Below are 19,535 nucleotides of genomic sequence, written 5' to 3' on the forward strand. Positions count from 1 at the left end.
ACAATGCCTCCCGCGCCAGGGAAGGCAAGGATGCTCTGGGCTCCTTCCAAGCAAGCCAAAGCCGCCGCCGCAGCCCGGTGGGCAGGGGTGGGCGGGGGGCTTCAAGGCAAGCCTGCCTGGGGGTGTGGGGAGTGGAGGGAGGAGGAGGAGGATGGGGGAGGAAGGTGCAGACCTGGCCTCCGGCGGAGGAGCTGCGCTGCTCGGAAGAGGAGGAGGAGGAGGCCGCGAGGACCGCTGAGCATCTTCCGCGCCCGCCGCGAGCGCTTCTGCCCGGCGCCGCGCGAGAGCCGGCGGGTTCCCACGAGCGCGAGGAGGAGGGGGAGGCAGGGGGGCGGCGCCTGGCTGGCTCCACCCACCTCTCCCACCCCCCCACTCACTCACTCACTCATCCCACCTCCCACTCCCACCCACTGATTCGCATCCACCTAACCCCCACCCCCACTCATTCGCTCTCACACGCCCCCCACTCATTCCAGCCAGGGTAGTGTGGGAGGAGGAGATATTATCCCTGCTAAACACGCGCACACCCACCCCGTGGCTACTCAGGCGCGAGGGTCTCCTGCTTCTTCCCAGGGGGTTGCATCATTCCCACGGCCGGGGTCGCCCAAGCCTCGGGAGCTGCGTTCCCACGGCCCTCCCGGACTCTTGTTTTGGTTTTTTCCACCCCTCCTTCACGGGGAATTCCAAGGAGTGGGGAGGGGGCTCCGCGTTGGAAACGGTCCTCTGGACGTGCCCGCTGGGAGTGGGGAGGGGCTCCGCGTTGGAAACGGTCCTCTGGACGTGCCCCGCTGGGAGTGGGGAGGGGGCTCCGCGTTGGAAACGGTCCTCTGGACGTGCCCGCTGGGAGTGGGGAGGGGCTCCGCGTTGAAACGGTCCTCTGGACGTGCCCGCTGGGCGTGGGAAGGGGCGTTGGCCGGTGGGTCGGTGGGCGCAATTCAAGCCGTTGGGTTCGTTTCATCCAGAGGGGGTCTTCAACCCACCCCAGCCCCCCACCCCCACCCCGCACACACACTCCCACCCCTGGGTAATGCGTGGCAAGGTCTCTTCGAGTCAGGCCAAGAAGGCAGAAGGGCGCAGCTGGGATGCCACCCTCAACATCTGGGGGCATTGGGGGGCGCCTTCTCTTTTACATAGAGACTCTGCTGCAGCCGAGACTGCAAAGCTGAGCGAAGCAAAGGTGGTGCGAAGCCCAACCGGGGAGAGGGGAAGCGCGGTTTTAACCTTGTTTCCCGGGGGGGGGTGGGTGGCAATAAGGGGGCAGAGATTGCAAAGGCTGGAGCGTGGGGGGCACGTCTGCTGATTTTTAGAGCAAGCAGCGCATTGGGCCCGGGAAGGGATTTCCCCTGCAGCACAGGCTAGCTAAGCGAATGGCAAATAATAAATAAATAAATACATAAATAATAAATAAATAAAATCGATGGCACAGGGCGGGACTTGGAATATTTATAGCCGCTCGTGCCTCGGGAAAAGCACTTTGCACGCTGCATCTGCTGAGCTAAGCAAGCTGCAACCAGGCGAGGTTTTTTTGGGGGGGGAGGTGCCAACCTGCCCCATTGGCATTTTTGGGGAGGTGGGACCTCGCCGTTGCCTTCCCTGGATTGCCTTCTATTTTTTTAATAAAATAAAAAATAAAAATAGGAGGAAAAATTAAAATGCAAGATTGCTGATTCCTGCAAGGGGGCAAAAAAAGCTACTCGGCCGAGAAAGGGGAAAAAAAGGAGAGTAAGGGGGGGGGAGGAGCGAGCAAGAGAAGGAAGAGCCGGGGGCAGGCCGCGCGGAGGGAGGGGTGGAAAGCAAGCGGAACGGCCGGCGTCTCTAAGAGCGACCGGGAAAAACAGAGCTAATCGGCGCGGCGCGCAGAGCACGAAGGGGCGGGGCAGGAGGGGGCGGATCGATACGGCCTGGGGCGCATGCGCGGAGGAGGAAGAGGCGCGGCCGGCCAATCGGGGCGCTGGTTCATGAATGGTGGGTGGCGCGCCCGGAAGCGGCTGCTCCGTGGAAGTTGACAGGCGCTGCTCGAGCCGCTGAGGGTGAGTTTGGGGGCGGTGGCTCCGGATGTGGGGGGGGGCGGCTGGGCCGGAAGTGGGGAGCCCCAGCCGGGCCCCTGAGGGTCTGAGAGACGCCGCGGGGCCTGACGAGAGCAATGGGCCGCGGGTCGTTCGGGAGGTGGACTTCAAGTCCCATCGACCCCCCGCTTGAAACTCCCTGACGAGGGATTGTGGGAGTTGTAGTCCAGAAAGTCTTGCCTCTCTTTTAGCTGGGGATGATGGGTTTGAAGGCATGAACCTTCGCTGTGGGAGGACTAAGGGCAGGGAGAGCGGGGTTTAAGTCTCCCCTCAGTCCTGGGCGGCTTTGGATCCCTTCCTCTATTGGTTCGGTCTACCTCGCAGGGTTGTTGTGTGGCTTTTATCACATTGGCGTCAAGGGTCTTCCAACTTGGCAAGTTTAAGACTTGTGGTCTTCAACTCCCAGAATTCCTGAGCTAACATGGACTAGAGGAGGAGGGATTCTGGGAGCTGAAGTCCCCAAGCCTTAAAAGCTGCCGAGTTTGAAGACCCCTGGAATAGATATAACAGAGAGAAAGAAAGATAGAATAGACAGACACTGAAAGCAAGTTGGGAGAATGAAAAAAGGTAAAAATAGAGTTAAAAACAAAATAGCTGCGGAACCAGAAAATAGGATAAAATTGGGTTAAATGTGAGTTTTGTGGGTTTTCTGAGGCAGGCCAAGTTGCCAAAGAAGCATTTTTGCCTTTGTCCTATTTTATTGATATACAGGGCAAATGTCTGTGGAGGTTCTCAGTCATCCAAGTCATGGTTGTCCCAAAGGGGCTTTTTTTTCCAGAGGCAACTGGACTTTCTTGTTGTTTTTTTCTTTAAAGACGTTTCGCTTCTCATCCAAGAAGCTTCTTCAGCTCTGATTGGATGGTGGGGAATGGAAGGATTGATATTCCTGGCAAACAGCTGGTCATTTGCATCATTTTTAGAGAGTAGTTGAGGGCATTTGGAGGTTTTATCTGTGTCCTCGGGGTCACCTGGTTTCTGTAGTCTGCAATTTTTCCCCCCTCTGTGGAAATCCAAATTGTATAGCTAAAAGTCTGTAGAGATTCTCAGTCATCCAGGTCATGGTTATCCCAAAAGTGCTTTTTCTAGAGGCAACTGGACTTTCTGGTTTTTCTTTGAAGACGTTTTGCTTCTCATCCAAGGAGCTTCTTCATCTCTGACACCACCCAACCAGAGCTGAAGAAACTTCTTGGATGAGAAGTGAAACGTCTTCAAAGAAAAACCAGAAAGCCCAGTTGCCTCTTGGAAAAAAAGCACCTTTGATATACAGAGCAAATGTTTTGGCTTTCTTCGAAATGTAGTTTTTTGTTCTCATACCATAAACTTTCTTCTGAGGAGTCAGTGCAGTCTGCTTTTATCCATCCTCAATGGCCTCTTAATGACACTGAAAATAAAGTTGGGCTGGTTTGTGGTTCACATTTGATTTGCACCAGATTAGGGTGGATTTAGCTTGGGATACGTGGTTTCAATTGCTTGACAGGTGACTGAACCGTGTATTTTAGCCTCTTTAAGAGACCATTATTTAAAGACATGACGGCTTAACAGAATTTGTGGGTCAGTATATTGTGCAAACCCAGATAAATATTAAATATTGAGTCAGGCCATGGGGTGTGCTTAACCTAATTGTTGACATTGTACAGTCCTTGGTGCTGTTTGATTTTGATCAGTTTGTTGTAGATACTTCATTTTCTGTAAAAGGTATGTGGGGAAGGCTTTGGGAGATGGAGGAGTGTAGGAGGGGAGAGAGAGAGACAGAGGGAGAGACAGAGAGGGAAGCTACATTGACAAAATCTTGCAAATCTGAAAACTTTCTTTACTACAGTGGGATAATTCTGAAATCTGTGTTTGTTTGTTTTTTGGACATAACAAAAAGGGTATAGCTTGTGAATAAAGAATCTGGTTTATAGGTAGGTTTCAGGGTCATTTCCAAGCTACCTGTAGGGACTAGTAAAAGTTCTCACCTGATATAGGTAGTCCTCGACTTACAACAATTGAGCTCGGTTGCTGAGTGAGAGTTAAGTGAGTTTTGCCCCATTTAATGGCCTTTCTTGCCACCATTATTAAGTGGACCATTGCAATTCTTCAGTTGGTAACAGGGTTGTTAAGTCAATCTGGCTTCCTCGTTTGACTTTGCTTTTCTGAAGGTCACAGAAGCAGATCACGTGAACATGGGACCCTGCAGCCGACATAAATATGAGTCAGTTGCCAAGCCTCCGAATATTGTTCATCTGACCATGGGGATGCTGCAGTGCTCCTAAGCGTGAAAAACAGCTATAAGTCTCTTTTTTCCCTCAGTGCCGTCGTAACTTTGAACGGTCATTAAATGAGCTGTTGTAAGTTACCTGTAATTTGAGAAGCTTCTGCCAGCTGGTGTAGGCTGTTCCGAGTTACATAGATCCTTGTTACTATGTCCCTGATCTTGTGCCTACTTATTTGGGAATATATCCAACTGTAGAGGGCAGCTCGCTCTTGAACCAATAGGCAGAAAATTTTATTATGACCACAGAGTCCTATTCTGAGTTACAGTTATTTAAATTCTGGACCCTATTCCACCGGTTTTTAAAATATCACCCTGCTAAATAAATGGTTTTGGAAACAGATGCAACTGCCTGTATGTTACTGCTTTCGCCATATGGAACAAATGTAATCTTTAGTTGAAACACATCAAGGCAACTGTGGCAATTTTCCCAAAGCAATTTTGGCTACAACAGGAAGATAATCTGTTTTGTTTCTTTGTTTCTTTTCTTTTTTTCTCCTAGTAGGAAAACTTATTTATTTTTATTTATTTTGTTTATTTATTTGCCAAGTGTGTATGAGAAAACAAGTATAATTATGAACATAACATATAAACATATAAGTATAAACAGGTATAAGTATATACATAATAAATGAGTACGGATAAATGGGAACAGTAGGGCAGGGACAGTAGGCATGCTGGTGCACTTATGTATGCCCCTTTACAGACCTCTTAGGAATGGGGTAAGGTCAACAGTAAACAGTCTAAGGTTAAAGTTTTTGGGGTTTGGGGAAGAAACCACAGAGTTAGGTACAGTATTCCAGGCATTGACCACTCTGTTGCTACAACTCTGTTGCTAAGTTGTATTTTCTGCAAACGAGTTTGGAGCGGTTTATCGTTTGCCCGTGTATTATTGAGATTGAAGCTGAAGTAGTCATTGACAGGTAGTAGAACATTGTAGCAGACAATTTTGTGTACTAAACTTAAACTTAAGGAAATATTAAAGATTACTTGCTTTTCATCAGCAGATCAGGGGGGTAGGTAAACATGCAGCTATGAATTTTATTCCGTCTTTTGGACAGGACCAAACCAACTATCATTAGGTGTATGAAAATAAATGCGTTTTGTGGCATCTTAAGAAATGCATTATTGCATAAGCTATTATGTTTCCTTAGACACAAAAAAGCAAAACAGTTATTAGTCAACTGGTCTAGTCTGCTGGGACTATAAGAGAGGAATACAAGATTGATGGTAAAGGTCTAAGTTAAAACTAGTTTCTTAGTCATAGGAATCCAACATTATAGAATTCTTATCAAGGAGATTGAACTACACTTTCACATGTCAATGAAATATGATTTTTTTATTATGACACATGGAGATTTTCTGATTATATAGCTTAATATAGTTCATAAAAACAATCTTTTCATCTCGGTTGAGTGAAGTTACTACTAAAGTGCAAGCATGAACCTATTTTAATGAAATACATGTATATCTTCCAAAAATATTGTTTGGGCTGATGTAATATTTTTTAGACCTTCTTCTAAATCTTGCATTTTTAAGTTCAGCCCATATTTGAAAGCCAAGGACATTCACAGTTTTCCTAGGTGGGGAAAATCTAAAGAGAAACCAGAACAAGCAACCTATAATAAAACTTTCCTGTCCAGAATGGTGGTTAAACAATAGTTATGTTGACCTCACCATAAACCATGATCTTTGAGCATTTTTCTAAGGCACAGTTGGCTGAATTCACATTGGGTTGAGGCGTAAACCATGATTTACAAACCACAGAGGCCAGATTCATACCATGCTTAAGCTATTATACGCATTATCTACTTTTGTTGCTGCATGATTTGTGAAGAGGAAGGACTGGAAATTTATATGGGCTATAAAAGTAATAAATAATAAAGTAATTCTGGCTGGTGTCAAAGTTTATACGGCTTGAACAGTGAAATAAACATCAATATTCCAAAGGCTTTGAGAATGATAGCTCCTGTATATGTTTAAAAAGTATTCTTAGTCACCAGAAAAGAAAAATAAGAAATTAGCATTGTCGAATAGTAACTGTATAAATGGATGAATATTTTATCCAGTCAACTACAAGCTAGCATTGCCTTCTGCTCCTTTTCAGAATTCTTAAGCATAACATTGCTTCTCATTATCTCTACACTTGTATATTTCAGCTGTTCTTTAGCACTTCATTTCAGACTGCAATATTTATTCTGTACGATTTAGGAAACCAAATAACTTCCTCAGTGATCTTGCAAAGAGCACAGGTTTTGTTGGATTAAAAGAAGAAAAATCCCCAAAGCATTTATACTGCTGACTTTTTGTTTCCCTCAAAAATATGTTAATAACTGCAGCCTTTGCTGTGGATATATATATATATATATATAAAATAATAATAATAATAAAAAGAATCAACACATATAATAAAAATGTAATATGATATATAATTATAATATATATATTATATAATATATATCATATAATAAAAAGAAGCAACAAGTGTGGCTCAAACAATTCTATTCCATACAGGTAAAATACAGCCAGTCCTCGACTTACAGCAGTTCATTTAGTGACCATTTAAAGTTACAGCAGCACAGAAAAAAGTGACTTATGACAGGTTTCGCACTTATGACTGTTGCAGTATCCCCATGCCTCACGTGATCAAAATTCAAATGCTTGGCAACTGACTCCTGTTTATGACACTCGCGGTGTCCCGGAGTCACATGATCCCCTTTGGCGACTGTCATGCCCCTGGAGGGGGAAGCTGAACAACTGACAGGGAGTGGGAGTGTGGCTCCGTTGGCTGTGGAGGAAACTGGGGAAGGGCAAAGTCCAGCTGGGCAGAGCAGGGGAGAGGCAAAGCAAGGGAGAGGGAGTTCAGAGGAAGACCCAGGCCCACCCCCTCTTCATCCTAGGGCACACAGGGAGGAACGGAGAAGGGAACAATGTGGGTTGTGTGGCTTACGGGGGAGGAAAGGGCCCTGATTCGCTTCATTTGCTGCAGCTGGGAACACAGTGTATAAAAGAAAGAAAGAAAGCTGTTGAGAGCAAACGTGGATTTATCTTGTATCGTCGTGACTTATCTGTGTTCCTGGCGTCTTCCCAACTGTGTGAGCTTAGCCGTGCTTTCAAGTCTGAAATCCCTTCTCCTGCCCTGCCAAGTTAGTTAATTCAGCTTGGTTTGTTTGGTTTTTTAGTTACAGTTTGTATGTACCTTGTTTTGGACTGAATTTTCTACAGTTAGAGGCTGTTCCTGGGAGAATTTTTCTCCAGCCGAAGGTAACCTGGACATTGGGGGCAAAGTTGGAGATAATAAAGGGACTCTTGTTGCTTATTTGACTGTGTTGCCTTTGTGCCACCAACCCTTTGGGTCATCACAGGGACCTTCTGACAAGCAAAGTCCATGGGGAAGCCAGATTCACTTAGCAACCTTGGCAAGAAAGGTTGTAAACCGAGGCTAAGCTCATTTATCTAACCGTCTCGCTTAGCAACAGACATTTCAGGCACCATTGTGGCCATAATTCGAAGGACTCCCCATACCTGTACTTCCAACCATGATTTTTATACCGGGAAAGCTCTAGAATGGCATCCGCACAAAGAAGAAAGAAAAGGCAGCAGGGTCGATTTTGAAAAAAGAGATCCTGCAAATTTCAGGTGTTCCATTCAACTCTACGAAGAGAACTGAAATGCCAGCCCCAAATAAAAATGGAAAACATGAAGGGGCATCTCTTCTGCTCATTAAAATAAAAGCTAAATCTAGATTCATCCCATGATTAGGAGTTACTAGAGACTTATCTTGAGTGACCTCAGCATATGATTATTTTTTAAAATTATGGAATGTTTCTCAGGGAGACATCTCAGGCTACCAGACATGTGTGTCTGAGAGGTTTAGGTGGAGGGAATTAATTTTCCTAAACCAGTGTTACTGAACCATGACAGCTTGAAGATATTTGTGGCTGGCTGGGGAATTCTGGGAGTTGAAGTCCACACATCTTCAAGCTCCCAAGATAAACACTCTGCTAAACAATCGCATGCATTGGTTTGATCTCATTGGTAATAACACATGTTTTTTTTTTCTCCCCTTTCCTTTTGTGGAAGGCTTAGAAACCAAAGCCTGCTGCATTTTTAAAAATAAAATCTTAACCGTGCCGTTCCCTATTCTTTTCAAATAGAGCTAAGTGAGCGTTTTGCATTGGTTAGACAACAACTTGGCAAATCAAGGCGCTGAATAGATTTCAATTATTATAACAATGTTAAGCTGTCATGTTTTTAACAGATCTATATAAAGCTAATCACTTAGAATAAATAAAATATGGAGCAAAGGGTGATAATAAGAAGCAGCGATGCGAGGCAGACAAAATATTGGAAATGTCAGCCTTAATGTAACCATCACTATTTGATTTATATCTCATGTCTGGTCTTTCCGTGGCTGCTCCTGCGAGCATGTCATTAATAATGACTTCTTCTTCTTGAGAGCTTGGAAATCATTTTTAAGAATTGTTTGTTGGTGCTTTAAACAATGCCCATTTCTAATCAAATTGCACAAGGGGGCAGGTAAAAAAAAAAAAAAAAGGCCGTCACTGTAGCTTCTCATAACCTGATTGTCACAGTAGATGGCAGCACCTGTCTGACCTTGGAAGATGAGCATGGTTAAAGTTTTGGGTGAAGGAGCTCTTGGAAATCGTGCCAGAACTGTAGTCTAAACTTGGAAGAAACTTCCTAAGGAAGGCCATGTCTACCTATTATGTGAATCCATTGTTGTTGTTAGTTGCGAAGTCGTGTCCAACCCATTGCGACCCCATGGACAATGTTCCTCCAGGCCTTCCTGTCCTCTACCATCCTCCAGAATCCATTGAAGCTCACGCCGACTGCTTCAGTGACTCCATCCACCTCCTTCTCTGCCATCCCCTTCTTCTATTGCCCTCAATCGTTCCCAGCATTACGGCTCTTCTCCAGGGAGTCCTTCCTTCTCATGAGGTTGCTAAAGTCTTTGAGTTTCATCTTCAGGATCTGGCCTTCTAAAGACCAGTCAGGGTTGATCTCCTCTAGGACTGACCAGTTGGATCGCCTTGCAGGAGTCTTCTTCAGCACCACAGTTCAAAGGCCTCCATTCTTTGGCGCTCGGTCTTCCTTATGGTCAGGGGTGGGATTCAAATTCTTTAACAACCGGTTATGTGGGCATGGCTAAGTTGGTGGGCGTGGCTAAGTTGGTGGGCGTGGCTTGGTGGTCATGTTATTGGCTGGGCGTGGCCAACTCAACATCACTCACATCGAGGCATGCATCTCCTCTCCTGGCCTCTCATGACTGTGGGGATGCTGCAACAGTCATATGTGTGAAAAATGGTCATACATCACTTTTTTCAGGGCCATTGTAACTTTGAATGGTCACTCCACGCAAGCAAAGTACCAGCAAAGGAGGGGAAAATAACTCCAGAGAAGTTTCTGAGACAGGAAGTCTAGTCCTGCCAAGAATGTAATAAGGGATAACGGAGAGACAGTTTCTATAAGCAACACCAGAATGTTTCCTTCCTGCCTTCCTTACAGGATTAGGCCAGTAATTTCTTCTAACAACCAGTTCTCCGAACTGCTTAGAATGTTAACAGCCGGTTCTAGCGAATAGGTGCAAACTGGTAGAATCCCACCCCTGCTTACGGTCCAACTTTCAAAGCCATACGTTGCAACTGGGCAAACTATAGCCTTGACTATACACACTTTGTTGGCAGGGGGGATGTCTCTGCTTTTTAGTATGCTGTCAGGGGTCTTCAAACTTGACAGCTTAAAGACTTGTGGACTTCAACTCCCAGAATTCCTCCTCCTCCTCCTCCAGTCATGTTAGCTCAGGAATTCTGGGAGTTGAAGTCCACAAGTCTTAAACTTGCCAAGTTTGAAGACCCTTGAGATAGATGAATCCATATGGATCTTTTTTAAACCCTTGGGCTGTTCATGAAAATCAGGGGGTCTTTTTACATCCAGATGCAAGCTGATGTTCCTCAACCAATATTGGTGGAGAAGGCAGGACATACCTGGCTTAATTAACGTGCAACATGGCTTGCTTGCTCGTTTGTTTTCAGGATGCGGAGCCTGTTCCTGAAAGAGGTCACACTCCGATGTAGGGTTTTGTGAGTTGAGTTAACACAACTCCTCCTTTTGAGCAGGCTGGTAGAGCTTCAGTGGACCTCAAAATCCCAAGATTACATAAAGTGACGGCGACCCATTTTCCTGCCAGCTGTTAGAAATGCTCTCGAGTCTAGCCTGTGCTCCAAATTCATATGCAGTATATGGAATTTGTGCATTATGAAATGTTCACAGGCCCAAAGGGGAAAAGTATTGGGGTGGTCACGTGGGAAATACGATTTGGAGCAAAAGAACTTCGCCTTCAAGGAAGCTACACTATTGTGTGGTATTGTGTAGCAGACAGTTGCTTAGCTGTTCTTGGGATAATTGGTTCCTGCACAAATAGAATTGTGTCTTTGAATCCTTGGTGCAGGGCCGTAGTATAAGGTCTTACACAGCTGCTTGGCCAATGGAAAACTCTTTTTGTATGTAAAAAACGAAATGTTGTAATTCACTCCCCCCCTTGAACAAGCCATAATTCACAAACAAGGTTAAGCTGCAGATGATTAGGGTTTATTATAACCGGAGTGGGACTTAATTCATTAAGTCACAGCCTGGAGATTCTTCCTCCTGGCCTCCTGTTTGAAGAATTTAACTGGAGTGGGAGCCTTTTATTCCTTACTAGCTTGATAAGCGTGCTTCGCTATGAAACTATGTGGTTGGGCTTAGTTGTTGGGGAGGAAAATAAGGGGAAAAAATTGTGCCTCTGCCTACCAGCATCCATCAGTATTCATCTGGCTGGCGTCCAGTCAGTGTGTGAGAGAGTTGAGGGTTGCTTGGAAACTGAAACAGTATTTGGTATGAGCAAGAAAGAGACAGCAAGGAGCCTGGGCGTGGCTTAGCTCAACTGTTCTGTACTAAAGCTGCTTGGTGCTGTGAAACTGAAACTCCTCTCCCCTGCTTGTGTTTTGCACTTGGAGCAGGTTTCTTTTCAGGTGGGGAAGGGGAGTAGAACTCCTTAGCATCAGAGCGTGTTAATAATAATAATACTATAGGAAATATTCTAAATGCTCTGATGGTCATTTCGAAAAATCTTTTCTCGGTGAGGACCTAGAAGCCAAGAGGAACATACATGCCAAATTTCATGTTTGTAGGCTTTACGGTTCTGGAGATTTTGTGATGATGTGTGATGATGATATATATGAAAGAATGGAATTATGGGAATGGGGGTTTCTATAAATCCGCAGGTTTTGACCAAGAAATTTTGTTTTAAAATGTAATTAGGTTGTCTGGACTCCGCAGTGCAACACACAGAGATTTAAATTTGATAGGCTAGCCTGCTTGACTGAAGACTCAATTATGACCATAAAAATCCCTATTTATTTAATCCCAGGGAACATTACAATAAACTATGGTTTGATTAATGAGTTGTTAAATAAGCCATCAACTATGTCAACCAGCCATTGTGGCTTAATCAGCATCCATGATTTAAATAAAGAATGGTTTATAACAATATTTATAAGAATAGCTGGCTGAGGAATTATTCTGGGAGTTGACATCCACCCATCTTAAAGTTGCCACGGTTGAGAAACATCACTTTAAAGTGTTTGAACACACTTTTGCCAATGCTTAGCAATTTTGGGGTTTTTTCCAGCCATGATTCTCCCCATTTTCCCCCCATTATTCTTCTGTTGACCAACGCAATCTTGGCTATTGACAGTAGAGGGCGGTAGCTAATATCTGCTTGTTTAATCTCAAGACTCAAGCAGTGATTTAATAATACCATTTGCTGTTAAATTGCAGAATGCCAGTGTCTTATAAAGCATCTGGCTCTACTAGCCTGCTTTTTAATATTGCTTTCAGCACATTTTATTTTTCCTGCAGCCAGCTTCCATTGGCTCTGCGTTTTTAATACCTTTCTTAATATCCCAGCACATTTCATCATCATCTGCTTTAAAAGTCCCGTATCTTTGAACGCATTCTAGGTGGGAAAAAAAAATACATTGAACGAGAACGTTGCAAATGGAAAGCTGAAGGGAGAAAATCTACGTTGGGGAGGGCTACCCATGCACGTACCTACACCGTAAGTAGTCCTCAAGTTGCCATTATAATTGACCCCCAAATTTATGTCTGCTAAGCGAGACGTTTCTTAAGTGAGTTTGCCCGAATTTATGACTTTCCTTGTCGCAGTTGTTAAGTGAATCACTGCAGGTGCCGAGTTAGTAACAGGGTTATTAAGTGATTCTGGCTTCCTCATTAGCTTTGCTTGTCAGAAGGTTGCAAAAGGGAATCACGTAACCCTGGGACACTGCCATCATCCCCATAATCCCTTGCAGGGTGGAGTCTGGGCCACTGCATGGAACTAAGTGTTTTCTGGCCGGATGCCCTTCCTGTTGCCGATATGGAGTTTTGTTCAGCAGATATATTCTCATGGTGTTCAGAGAGAGAAATATCTGCCTCTACCTGGGATCGAACTCACAGGCTCCCGATTGTGAGGTGAGAGCTCCACCTCTAGGCCACCGCACCACCCAAACCCTGGGACATTGTGACCGTCATAAATATGAGTCAGTTGACAAGCGTCCGAATTTTGATCACATGACAGTGGGGATGTTGCAGCGGTCATAACTGTGAAGAACAGTCATATGTCACTTTTTTCAGAGCCGTTGTACCTTCAAACGGTCACTAAACGAGCTGTTGTTAAGTCACGGGCTACCTGCACTAAAATACAGGTAGTCCTTGACCTACAGCCATTCATTTAGTGACCCTTCAAAGTTACAACGGCCCTGTAAAAAGTGACTTACGACCGTTCCAGCATCCCTATGCTCATGTGATCAAAATTCAGATGTGGGCAACCGGTTCACATTTATGACGGCTGCAGCATCCCGATGTGTGTGTGTGTGTGTGTGTGTCACGTGATTTGCTTCTTGCGACTATCTGATAAAGTCAGTGGAGAAGCCAGATTCACTTAACAATTGGGTTACCGACTTAACAATTGCAAAAAAAAAATTTGGGGCTCAGTTGTGATCGTAAGTCGAGGACTACCTGCAATACTGCAATACTCTTATCACCTGGTGCTATGCCTTGGGCACAGCTCCAGAGACCTTCAAGTCTGGTTAGCAAATGGATTTCTTTTTAAACACGATGGAAGGCACGATTAATTTTACCTCCCTGATAAAAAGTACAATCATTGTTCATTTCAATCTCTGGAACAGAAACAGAAACACACATTCCTTTTGATGCTGGCCTTGGCATTTTTGTAGCCAAATGCATCTCTGTAGTAACAAGCAGAGCGATTAAATGTTATTTTTTTTTTGGTGCCGTTCCAAGCCAGGTGAAACACTGTGGAAAATGTCTTTTTTTTTTTTTTCCCCTGTTGGAATTTTAAATTATAGGTACTGATTGAGGAAGACACAACCACAGATCTTGAAAGGAGAAGCCGAGTCCCTAGCGTAGGCATGGGAAGTGATCTCTTTTTTTTTTTTCCTTCTTCTCTGTAGCCATGCTCTTGGGCTCATAAAAGTAATTTAATTTGTTTTCAATAAAACCGCTTGATCATCGCTCACTGGGGCAAGGTTAGGTCAATTATGCCGAGCTGCTCGGAGTTCAGCTATTGATTTGTTTCCCCTGCGTCTCTGCATTCTGGAAAGCTCTTGATACAGCCAAGCTAGTTCTGTTTGGGAGGCGTACGGGTGGTTGTTTCAGTTCCTCGCATTTTAATCCTTGTTTTCGTTTGGAAGGAGTTGAAAATGCACACCGTTGTTTTATTGTGAGGTACCGTTCCCAGTGGGGCAGCGTGGAAAATACTTAACAAGCTCCTGATTTGAAAAGGCCATTGGTCACACTATTCACACGTGGCCAGAATCTTTAAACCTGGTTGGGTAACGACAGGGGCGAGATGTAGCTTAGTCCTTGACTTGTGACCCATAATTTGAGCCCAACATTTATGTTGCTAAGCGAGACACGTTTGTTAGGTAAATTCTGCCCCACTTTACAGTATTTCTGGCCACCGTTGTTAAAGGGATCGCGGCAGCTGTTAAGTTCGCAATACGGTTGTTGAGTGAACCTGGCTTCCCCATTGAATGTGCTTGCCATAAAGTCTCAAAAATCACATAATCCTGGGACACTGTAACCGTCATTAATGCGAATCACTTGCCAAGCGCCTGAATTTTGATCATGGGACCATGGGAGGCAGCAAGTCGTTAAGTGTGGAAAAAAATGATCATAAATCAGTTTTTTTCAGCCATGTAACTTTGAACAGTCACTAAATGAACTATCATAAGTCGAGGACTACCTGGGTTTAAAGGCAGCTGCCTTAATCCAGGCTGGCCTCCAGGAGTTCATGAAAATAGCTTTATCCAACACCTTTACCTGACTAACAGTGCCAAAAGTGACACCTAGATTTGGAAATTTGGTGCAGACTTGGTGGTTAACCCCTGAATTATAATTTTTGGCGCACCATGTTCTAACTTGGAATATTAAAGAGCATTAAGCTAGAATTATTTCTTAGATGTTTTAACACACAGGACCAAATATACCTTAAAGCTTGCATGCTCGATAGTTTCTTCAGTTGTCACAATTAATCACTGCTGATCTTTGGTTACCAGCCCCTCGTACAGGTAGTCCTCAACCTACGACCACTTAGCAAATTTCTGTTCCTAAGTGAGACATTTGTTAAGTGAGTTTTCCCCATTTTGCAACCTTTCTGGCCACTGTTGTTAAGCGGACCACTGCAATTAAGTTAGCAGCATGGTTGTTAAGTGAATCTGGCTTGTGTGCTGGCTGATGGCTTTGGAATGACTCAGCAGAGCTGAGGATGGATTCTGCAACAACTGCGGGGATGGAGGATGGATTCTGAAGCAACTGCGGGGCTGTTGGAACTGGCTCTTTTCATGTATTGATGTGGTGCATATTGTTAAAAGGGGGGTTGGGGCACATATAGGTGGTAATTAAGCCTTAGATTAAAACATGGTGAAGGTGGCACCAGGTAGGGATCAGTTAGTGAGGGTTGGAATAGGGTAGGGATATAGACATGTTATAGGATTGATAGCATTTAGGGATAATTCATTTCAGGACAAATCTTCAAGGACTGGCTGAGAATGGCTTCCCTCTTGACTCTGCTTGTCACAAGGTCGTAAAAGGGGATCATGTGACCCCAGGACGCTGCGACTGTCATAAATAGGAGTCAGTTACCAAGTGTCTGAATTTCGATCAAGTGACCATGGGAAGGCTGCCATGGTTATAAGTGTGAAAGACGGTCAGAAGTCACTTTTTTTTCAGGGTCACTGTGACTTTGAACAATCACTAAATGAGCTGTTGTAAGTGGAGAACCACCTGGAGTGTGTAAGAGGCCTCACAAACCAGGATGAACTTAACAATTTCTGAGTCTGATCAACTGTCCCGTGTTTCATTTGCAGCAGGCCCCTGGAAGGATGACCTTCTACTGACCACCTCTGCAAGGAAGCTCAACTTTCCCCCCCCTCATCCGTAACCCATGTGCATTCTTTTCTTTAAGTTTGACCCACGTCCTGTGTCCAAAAATGCCTACAGGTAATGTGCAATTCCGCTCCACCATCTCTTTGTTGATATGCTTTGTGGTCGCTCTTGCCAGAGTTTGAAAATCCCATCGTGGCTAAACAATTGCAGGGATGCTCTGGGATTCTTAAATGAGTCTCTGACCCTCTGCTTTTGTCTGCTGACCGTAAAACCTTTCTGACTTGTGGATTAGGAGAGAATATCTTTTGAAGTCTTAATACCACTTTATGATGCCTTCTTAAGACCATGCTTGGAATACTGCATCCGGTTCTGTTCTGTTCTTATTCTTATTCTTATTCTTATTCTATTCTATTCTATCCTTTCCTTTTCTATTCTATCTATCCTGCTCTAATTCTATTCTATTCTATCCTTATTCCTATTCTATTCTTTTCTATTTTCTACTCCATTCTATATTCTATTCTTATTCTATTCTATATTCTGTTCTAATTCTAATTCTACCCTACCCTATTCTATATTCTATTGTAATTCCTCTCCTCTTCCTAATTCCTATTCCAGTCTATATTCTAATTCTATCCTATTTTCTATTCTATTCTATTCCAGGCCATTCCATATTTTCTCTCTCTCTTCTATATTCTATTCCATTCTATATTATGTTCTATTTTAATTCCTATTCTATTCTATATTCTATTCTAATTCTATCATATCCTATTCTATATTCTATTGCAATTCCTCTCCTCTCCTAATTCCTATTCTAGTCTATATTCTAATTCTAATTCTAATTCTATTCCTATTCTCTATTCTGTTCTGTTCCAGGCCATTCCATATTTTCTCTCCTCTCCTCTCCTCTCCTCTCCTCTCCTCTCCTCTCCCCTCCTCTCCCCTCCCCTATTCTATTCTATTCTATTCTATTCTATTCTATTCTCTATCCTGATTCATTCCATTCCATTCCAGCTGATGGCCCACTGTGATTGGTTTTGTCAAAGTTTGCTGAACAAACCTTTGCCTGGGGGATCCCCTTATCCTAAACTGGATTACAGTGCTTGTTTTTCACACATGACACCATGCCATGAATGGCAGTCTAGTCTGGCAAACTAGTTTTTAAGCCTTGACTCCACATAATTTACCAGTACATCCAGGGAAACTATGTAATGTACCATATTTGTCCACAAATGTTACAATGTCACTTCCGAATTAGAGCTTCTGTAAAAATTTGCTCAGTTTGCTATTGTTTTGCCTGAATGCTTTCCGTGTAAGATACTTTTTTTGAGTTAAATGTTTCTATTTCAATGATATTTATTTTATCTTCCAGTGTAAGGTGATTATTATTTTTTCCTGTCTGCTTTAGATACATTCTTCTTACAAGTGCATGCATTTGGTATTGATAGGTATTTATCATAAATGCCTGAATTTGCTTACAAATAACTGGTAGAAATGTTTGTCCCCTGAGGTTTATTGTGGGGTACCTTTCAGGTTTCATGCTGTGTGGTTTTTTTTTTCTTTTTTTCTTTAAAGATGCCAGAAACCTGGTGAGATAAATCTAATGAAGGATATAATGCAGGCAATTGCGTAGGAATACTAGGCAACAAAGAAGCTAGGAAATGACAAACCACTAAGTAAATCTGCAGAGCAGAAAATAATTCCACCAAGGAGACGCTCGTATGTGGTAAATACCAAACGAGTTAGAATTATACGACCCCAATGAAGCCCAAAATTTCTGTTGTTCAGTGAGACATTTGCTAAGTGAGTTGTCAGCGTTCCAGAAAAACCCAATTAAAAACTCAGAGACAGGCATTCTCTCAACGTTTCCTTTGATTAGAGTAGGTATACTGGCACACCTTGGAAAACCCGAATCTGAAAGTTCCAGGTTTTCCTCCAATAAGTAAAAAAAAAAAATTACAAATCCACCCCCCTGCACCCATCGTTCCATCACATGCCCCAATCACCATTCATCCCAGCTTGAGACGTCCTCTCCACCAGGTGCAGAAATAACATGACCTTGACTGTAAAAAAAGAATGCTATTATGTCTAACCACATACGCTCCAACAAATCCACCCCCTCTCCCATTTTCCCAGGCTCAAGAATGTGGCAGCGTGGAAGCCTCTGGGGCTAATATGGCTTCCAAAGCTGACATGAGTTTTGCCCCGTTTTACAAACTTTCTTGCCACCGTTGTCAACTGCAGCTGATAAGTTTAGTAACTCAGTTGTTAAACGAATCTGGCTATCCCATGGACTTTGCTAGAAGGTCGCAAGAAGGGGAATCACGTGACCTCAACAGTTGCCAACCATCTAAATTTTGATCACGTGGTCATAGGGAAGCTACCAAGGTTTTTAACTGTGAAAAAGGGTCCTAACTAAAGTCCCCTTTTTTGGTGCTGTTGTAACTTGGAACGGCCACTAAATGAACTGTTATAATTTGAAGGACTCGCCTCCTGGGCAAACATTTCGCGTTTTTCAAAACACAAATTATTAGGTTTTTAAAGGAAATCCCTTCTCTCTCTTTTTTTTAACCCTGAGCAAAGGCATCAGGATTAGAATTGTCTGTGAAACCTGGATAACGGACTGTGTGTAAAACACATGGGGGGAAAATGCAAATATAGATGCAGAGCTTAAATCTCTTATTTTATTTATTTGTTGTTCCATAAAACCAGCCTGTGACTGAGAACGTACTGGCCCGTCGTTCCTTTATCTGTTCAGCTGGTGCAGAAATCCAAGCTCAGGCTTTTAAGATCAACCCCTCCTTAAAAGTTCCATGTTCCATTTATCTGCAGCAAAATATGTAAAGCCCTTCGTGGCTTAAGACCCAGCACCTTTGCCTCTTATACACTTGCCGGAGCATAAAGATCTACCAGGAATAATGTTGTATGGGGAGTTTGCCGGGATTAAGGATGTAGCAGCTGGAGGGGGAGAGAAAGCAGATATTCTTACCCCCTCCCCATTGCAGCCACAGGAAGTCCTTGACTTACAGCAGTTCACTGACTGACTGTTCGAAGTTGCAAAGGCACTGAAAAAAAGTGACCGATGTCCATTTCTCACACTTACGACGTGGTCGGTAAAATGAGGAGCCAGATTGTTGGAGGCAAGATGCTGACTCTGTAAACCGCTTAGAGAGGGCTGTGAAGCACTGTGAAGCGGTATATTAGTCTAAGTGCTATTGCTATTCCTTCCTTCCTTCCTTCCTTCCTTCCTTCCTTCCTTCCTTCCTTCCTTCCTTCCCTCCCTCCCTCCCTCCCTCCCTCCCTCCCTCCTTCCCTGCTTCCCTCCCATCCATCCACCCACTCATCGTGCACAGTGGTTAGAATGCAGTATTGAAAGGTAACTCTGCCCACTGCCAGCAGTTCGATCCTGAATGGCTCAAGGTTGACTCATCCTTCCCTCCTTCCGAGGTGGGTAAAATGAGGACCCAGATTGTTGGAGGCAACAGGCTGACTCTGTAAACCACTTAGAGAGGGCTGTGAAGTGGTATATAAGTCTAAGTGCTATTGCTATTCCTTCCTTCCTTCCTTCCTTCCTTCCTTCCTTCCTTCCTTCCTTCCTTCTTCCTTCCTTCCTTCCTTCCTTCCTTCCTTCCTTCCTTCCTTCCTCCCCATCCATCCATCCATCCATCCATCCATCCATCCATCCATCATGCACAGTGGTTAGAATGCAGTATTGAAAGCTAACTCTGCCCACTGCCAGCAGTTCG

At 44.0% G+C, this 19,535-nt stretch overlaps 2 protein-coding genes across 4 annotated transcripts in view; one reads left to right on the forward strand and one right to left on the reverse strand.

Moving 5' to 3' along the window:
* ARVCF (ARVCF delta catenin family member) overlaps nt 1–350 on the reverse strand; it is a 261,665-nt gene extending 261,315 nt beyond the window's left edge. The window contains exon 1 of one of the 3 annotated variants that reach the window (XM_087942896.1): nt 173–350. The gene's annotated coding sequence lies outside the window, so the exon portion shown is untranslated. The remainder of the gene's footprint in view (nt 1–172) is intronic. The other 2 variants (XM_087942894.1, XM_087942893.1) reach the window with 2 other exon arrangements.
* Nucleotides 351–1,919: 1,569 nt separating this feature from the next.
* TANGO2 (transport and golgi organization 2 homolog) overlaps nt 1,920–19,535 on the forward strand; it is a 52,562-nt gene continuing 34,946 nt past the window's right edge. The window contains exons 1-3 of the mRNA XM_087942902.1: nt 1,920–2,030; nt 12,345–12,442; nt 15,774–15,906. Coding sequence (XP_087799028.1) covers nt 15,851–15,906 — 56 coding nt within the window. The 5' untranslated portion in view covers nt 1,920–2,030; nt 12,345–12,442; nt 15,774–15,850. The remainder of the gene's footprint in view (nt 2,031–12,344; nt 12,443–15,773; nt 15,907–19,535) is intronic.

This window comes from Notechis scutatus, chromosome 13 (genome assembly GCF_049901735.1).
Source record: "Notechis scutatus isolate UNSWTSFEM ecotype Mainland chromosome 13, rNotScu1.2, whole genome shotgun sequence".
Taxonomy (NCBI): Eukaryota; Metazoa; Chordata; class Lepidosauria; order Squamata; family Elapidae; genus Notechis; species Notechis scutatus.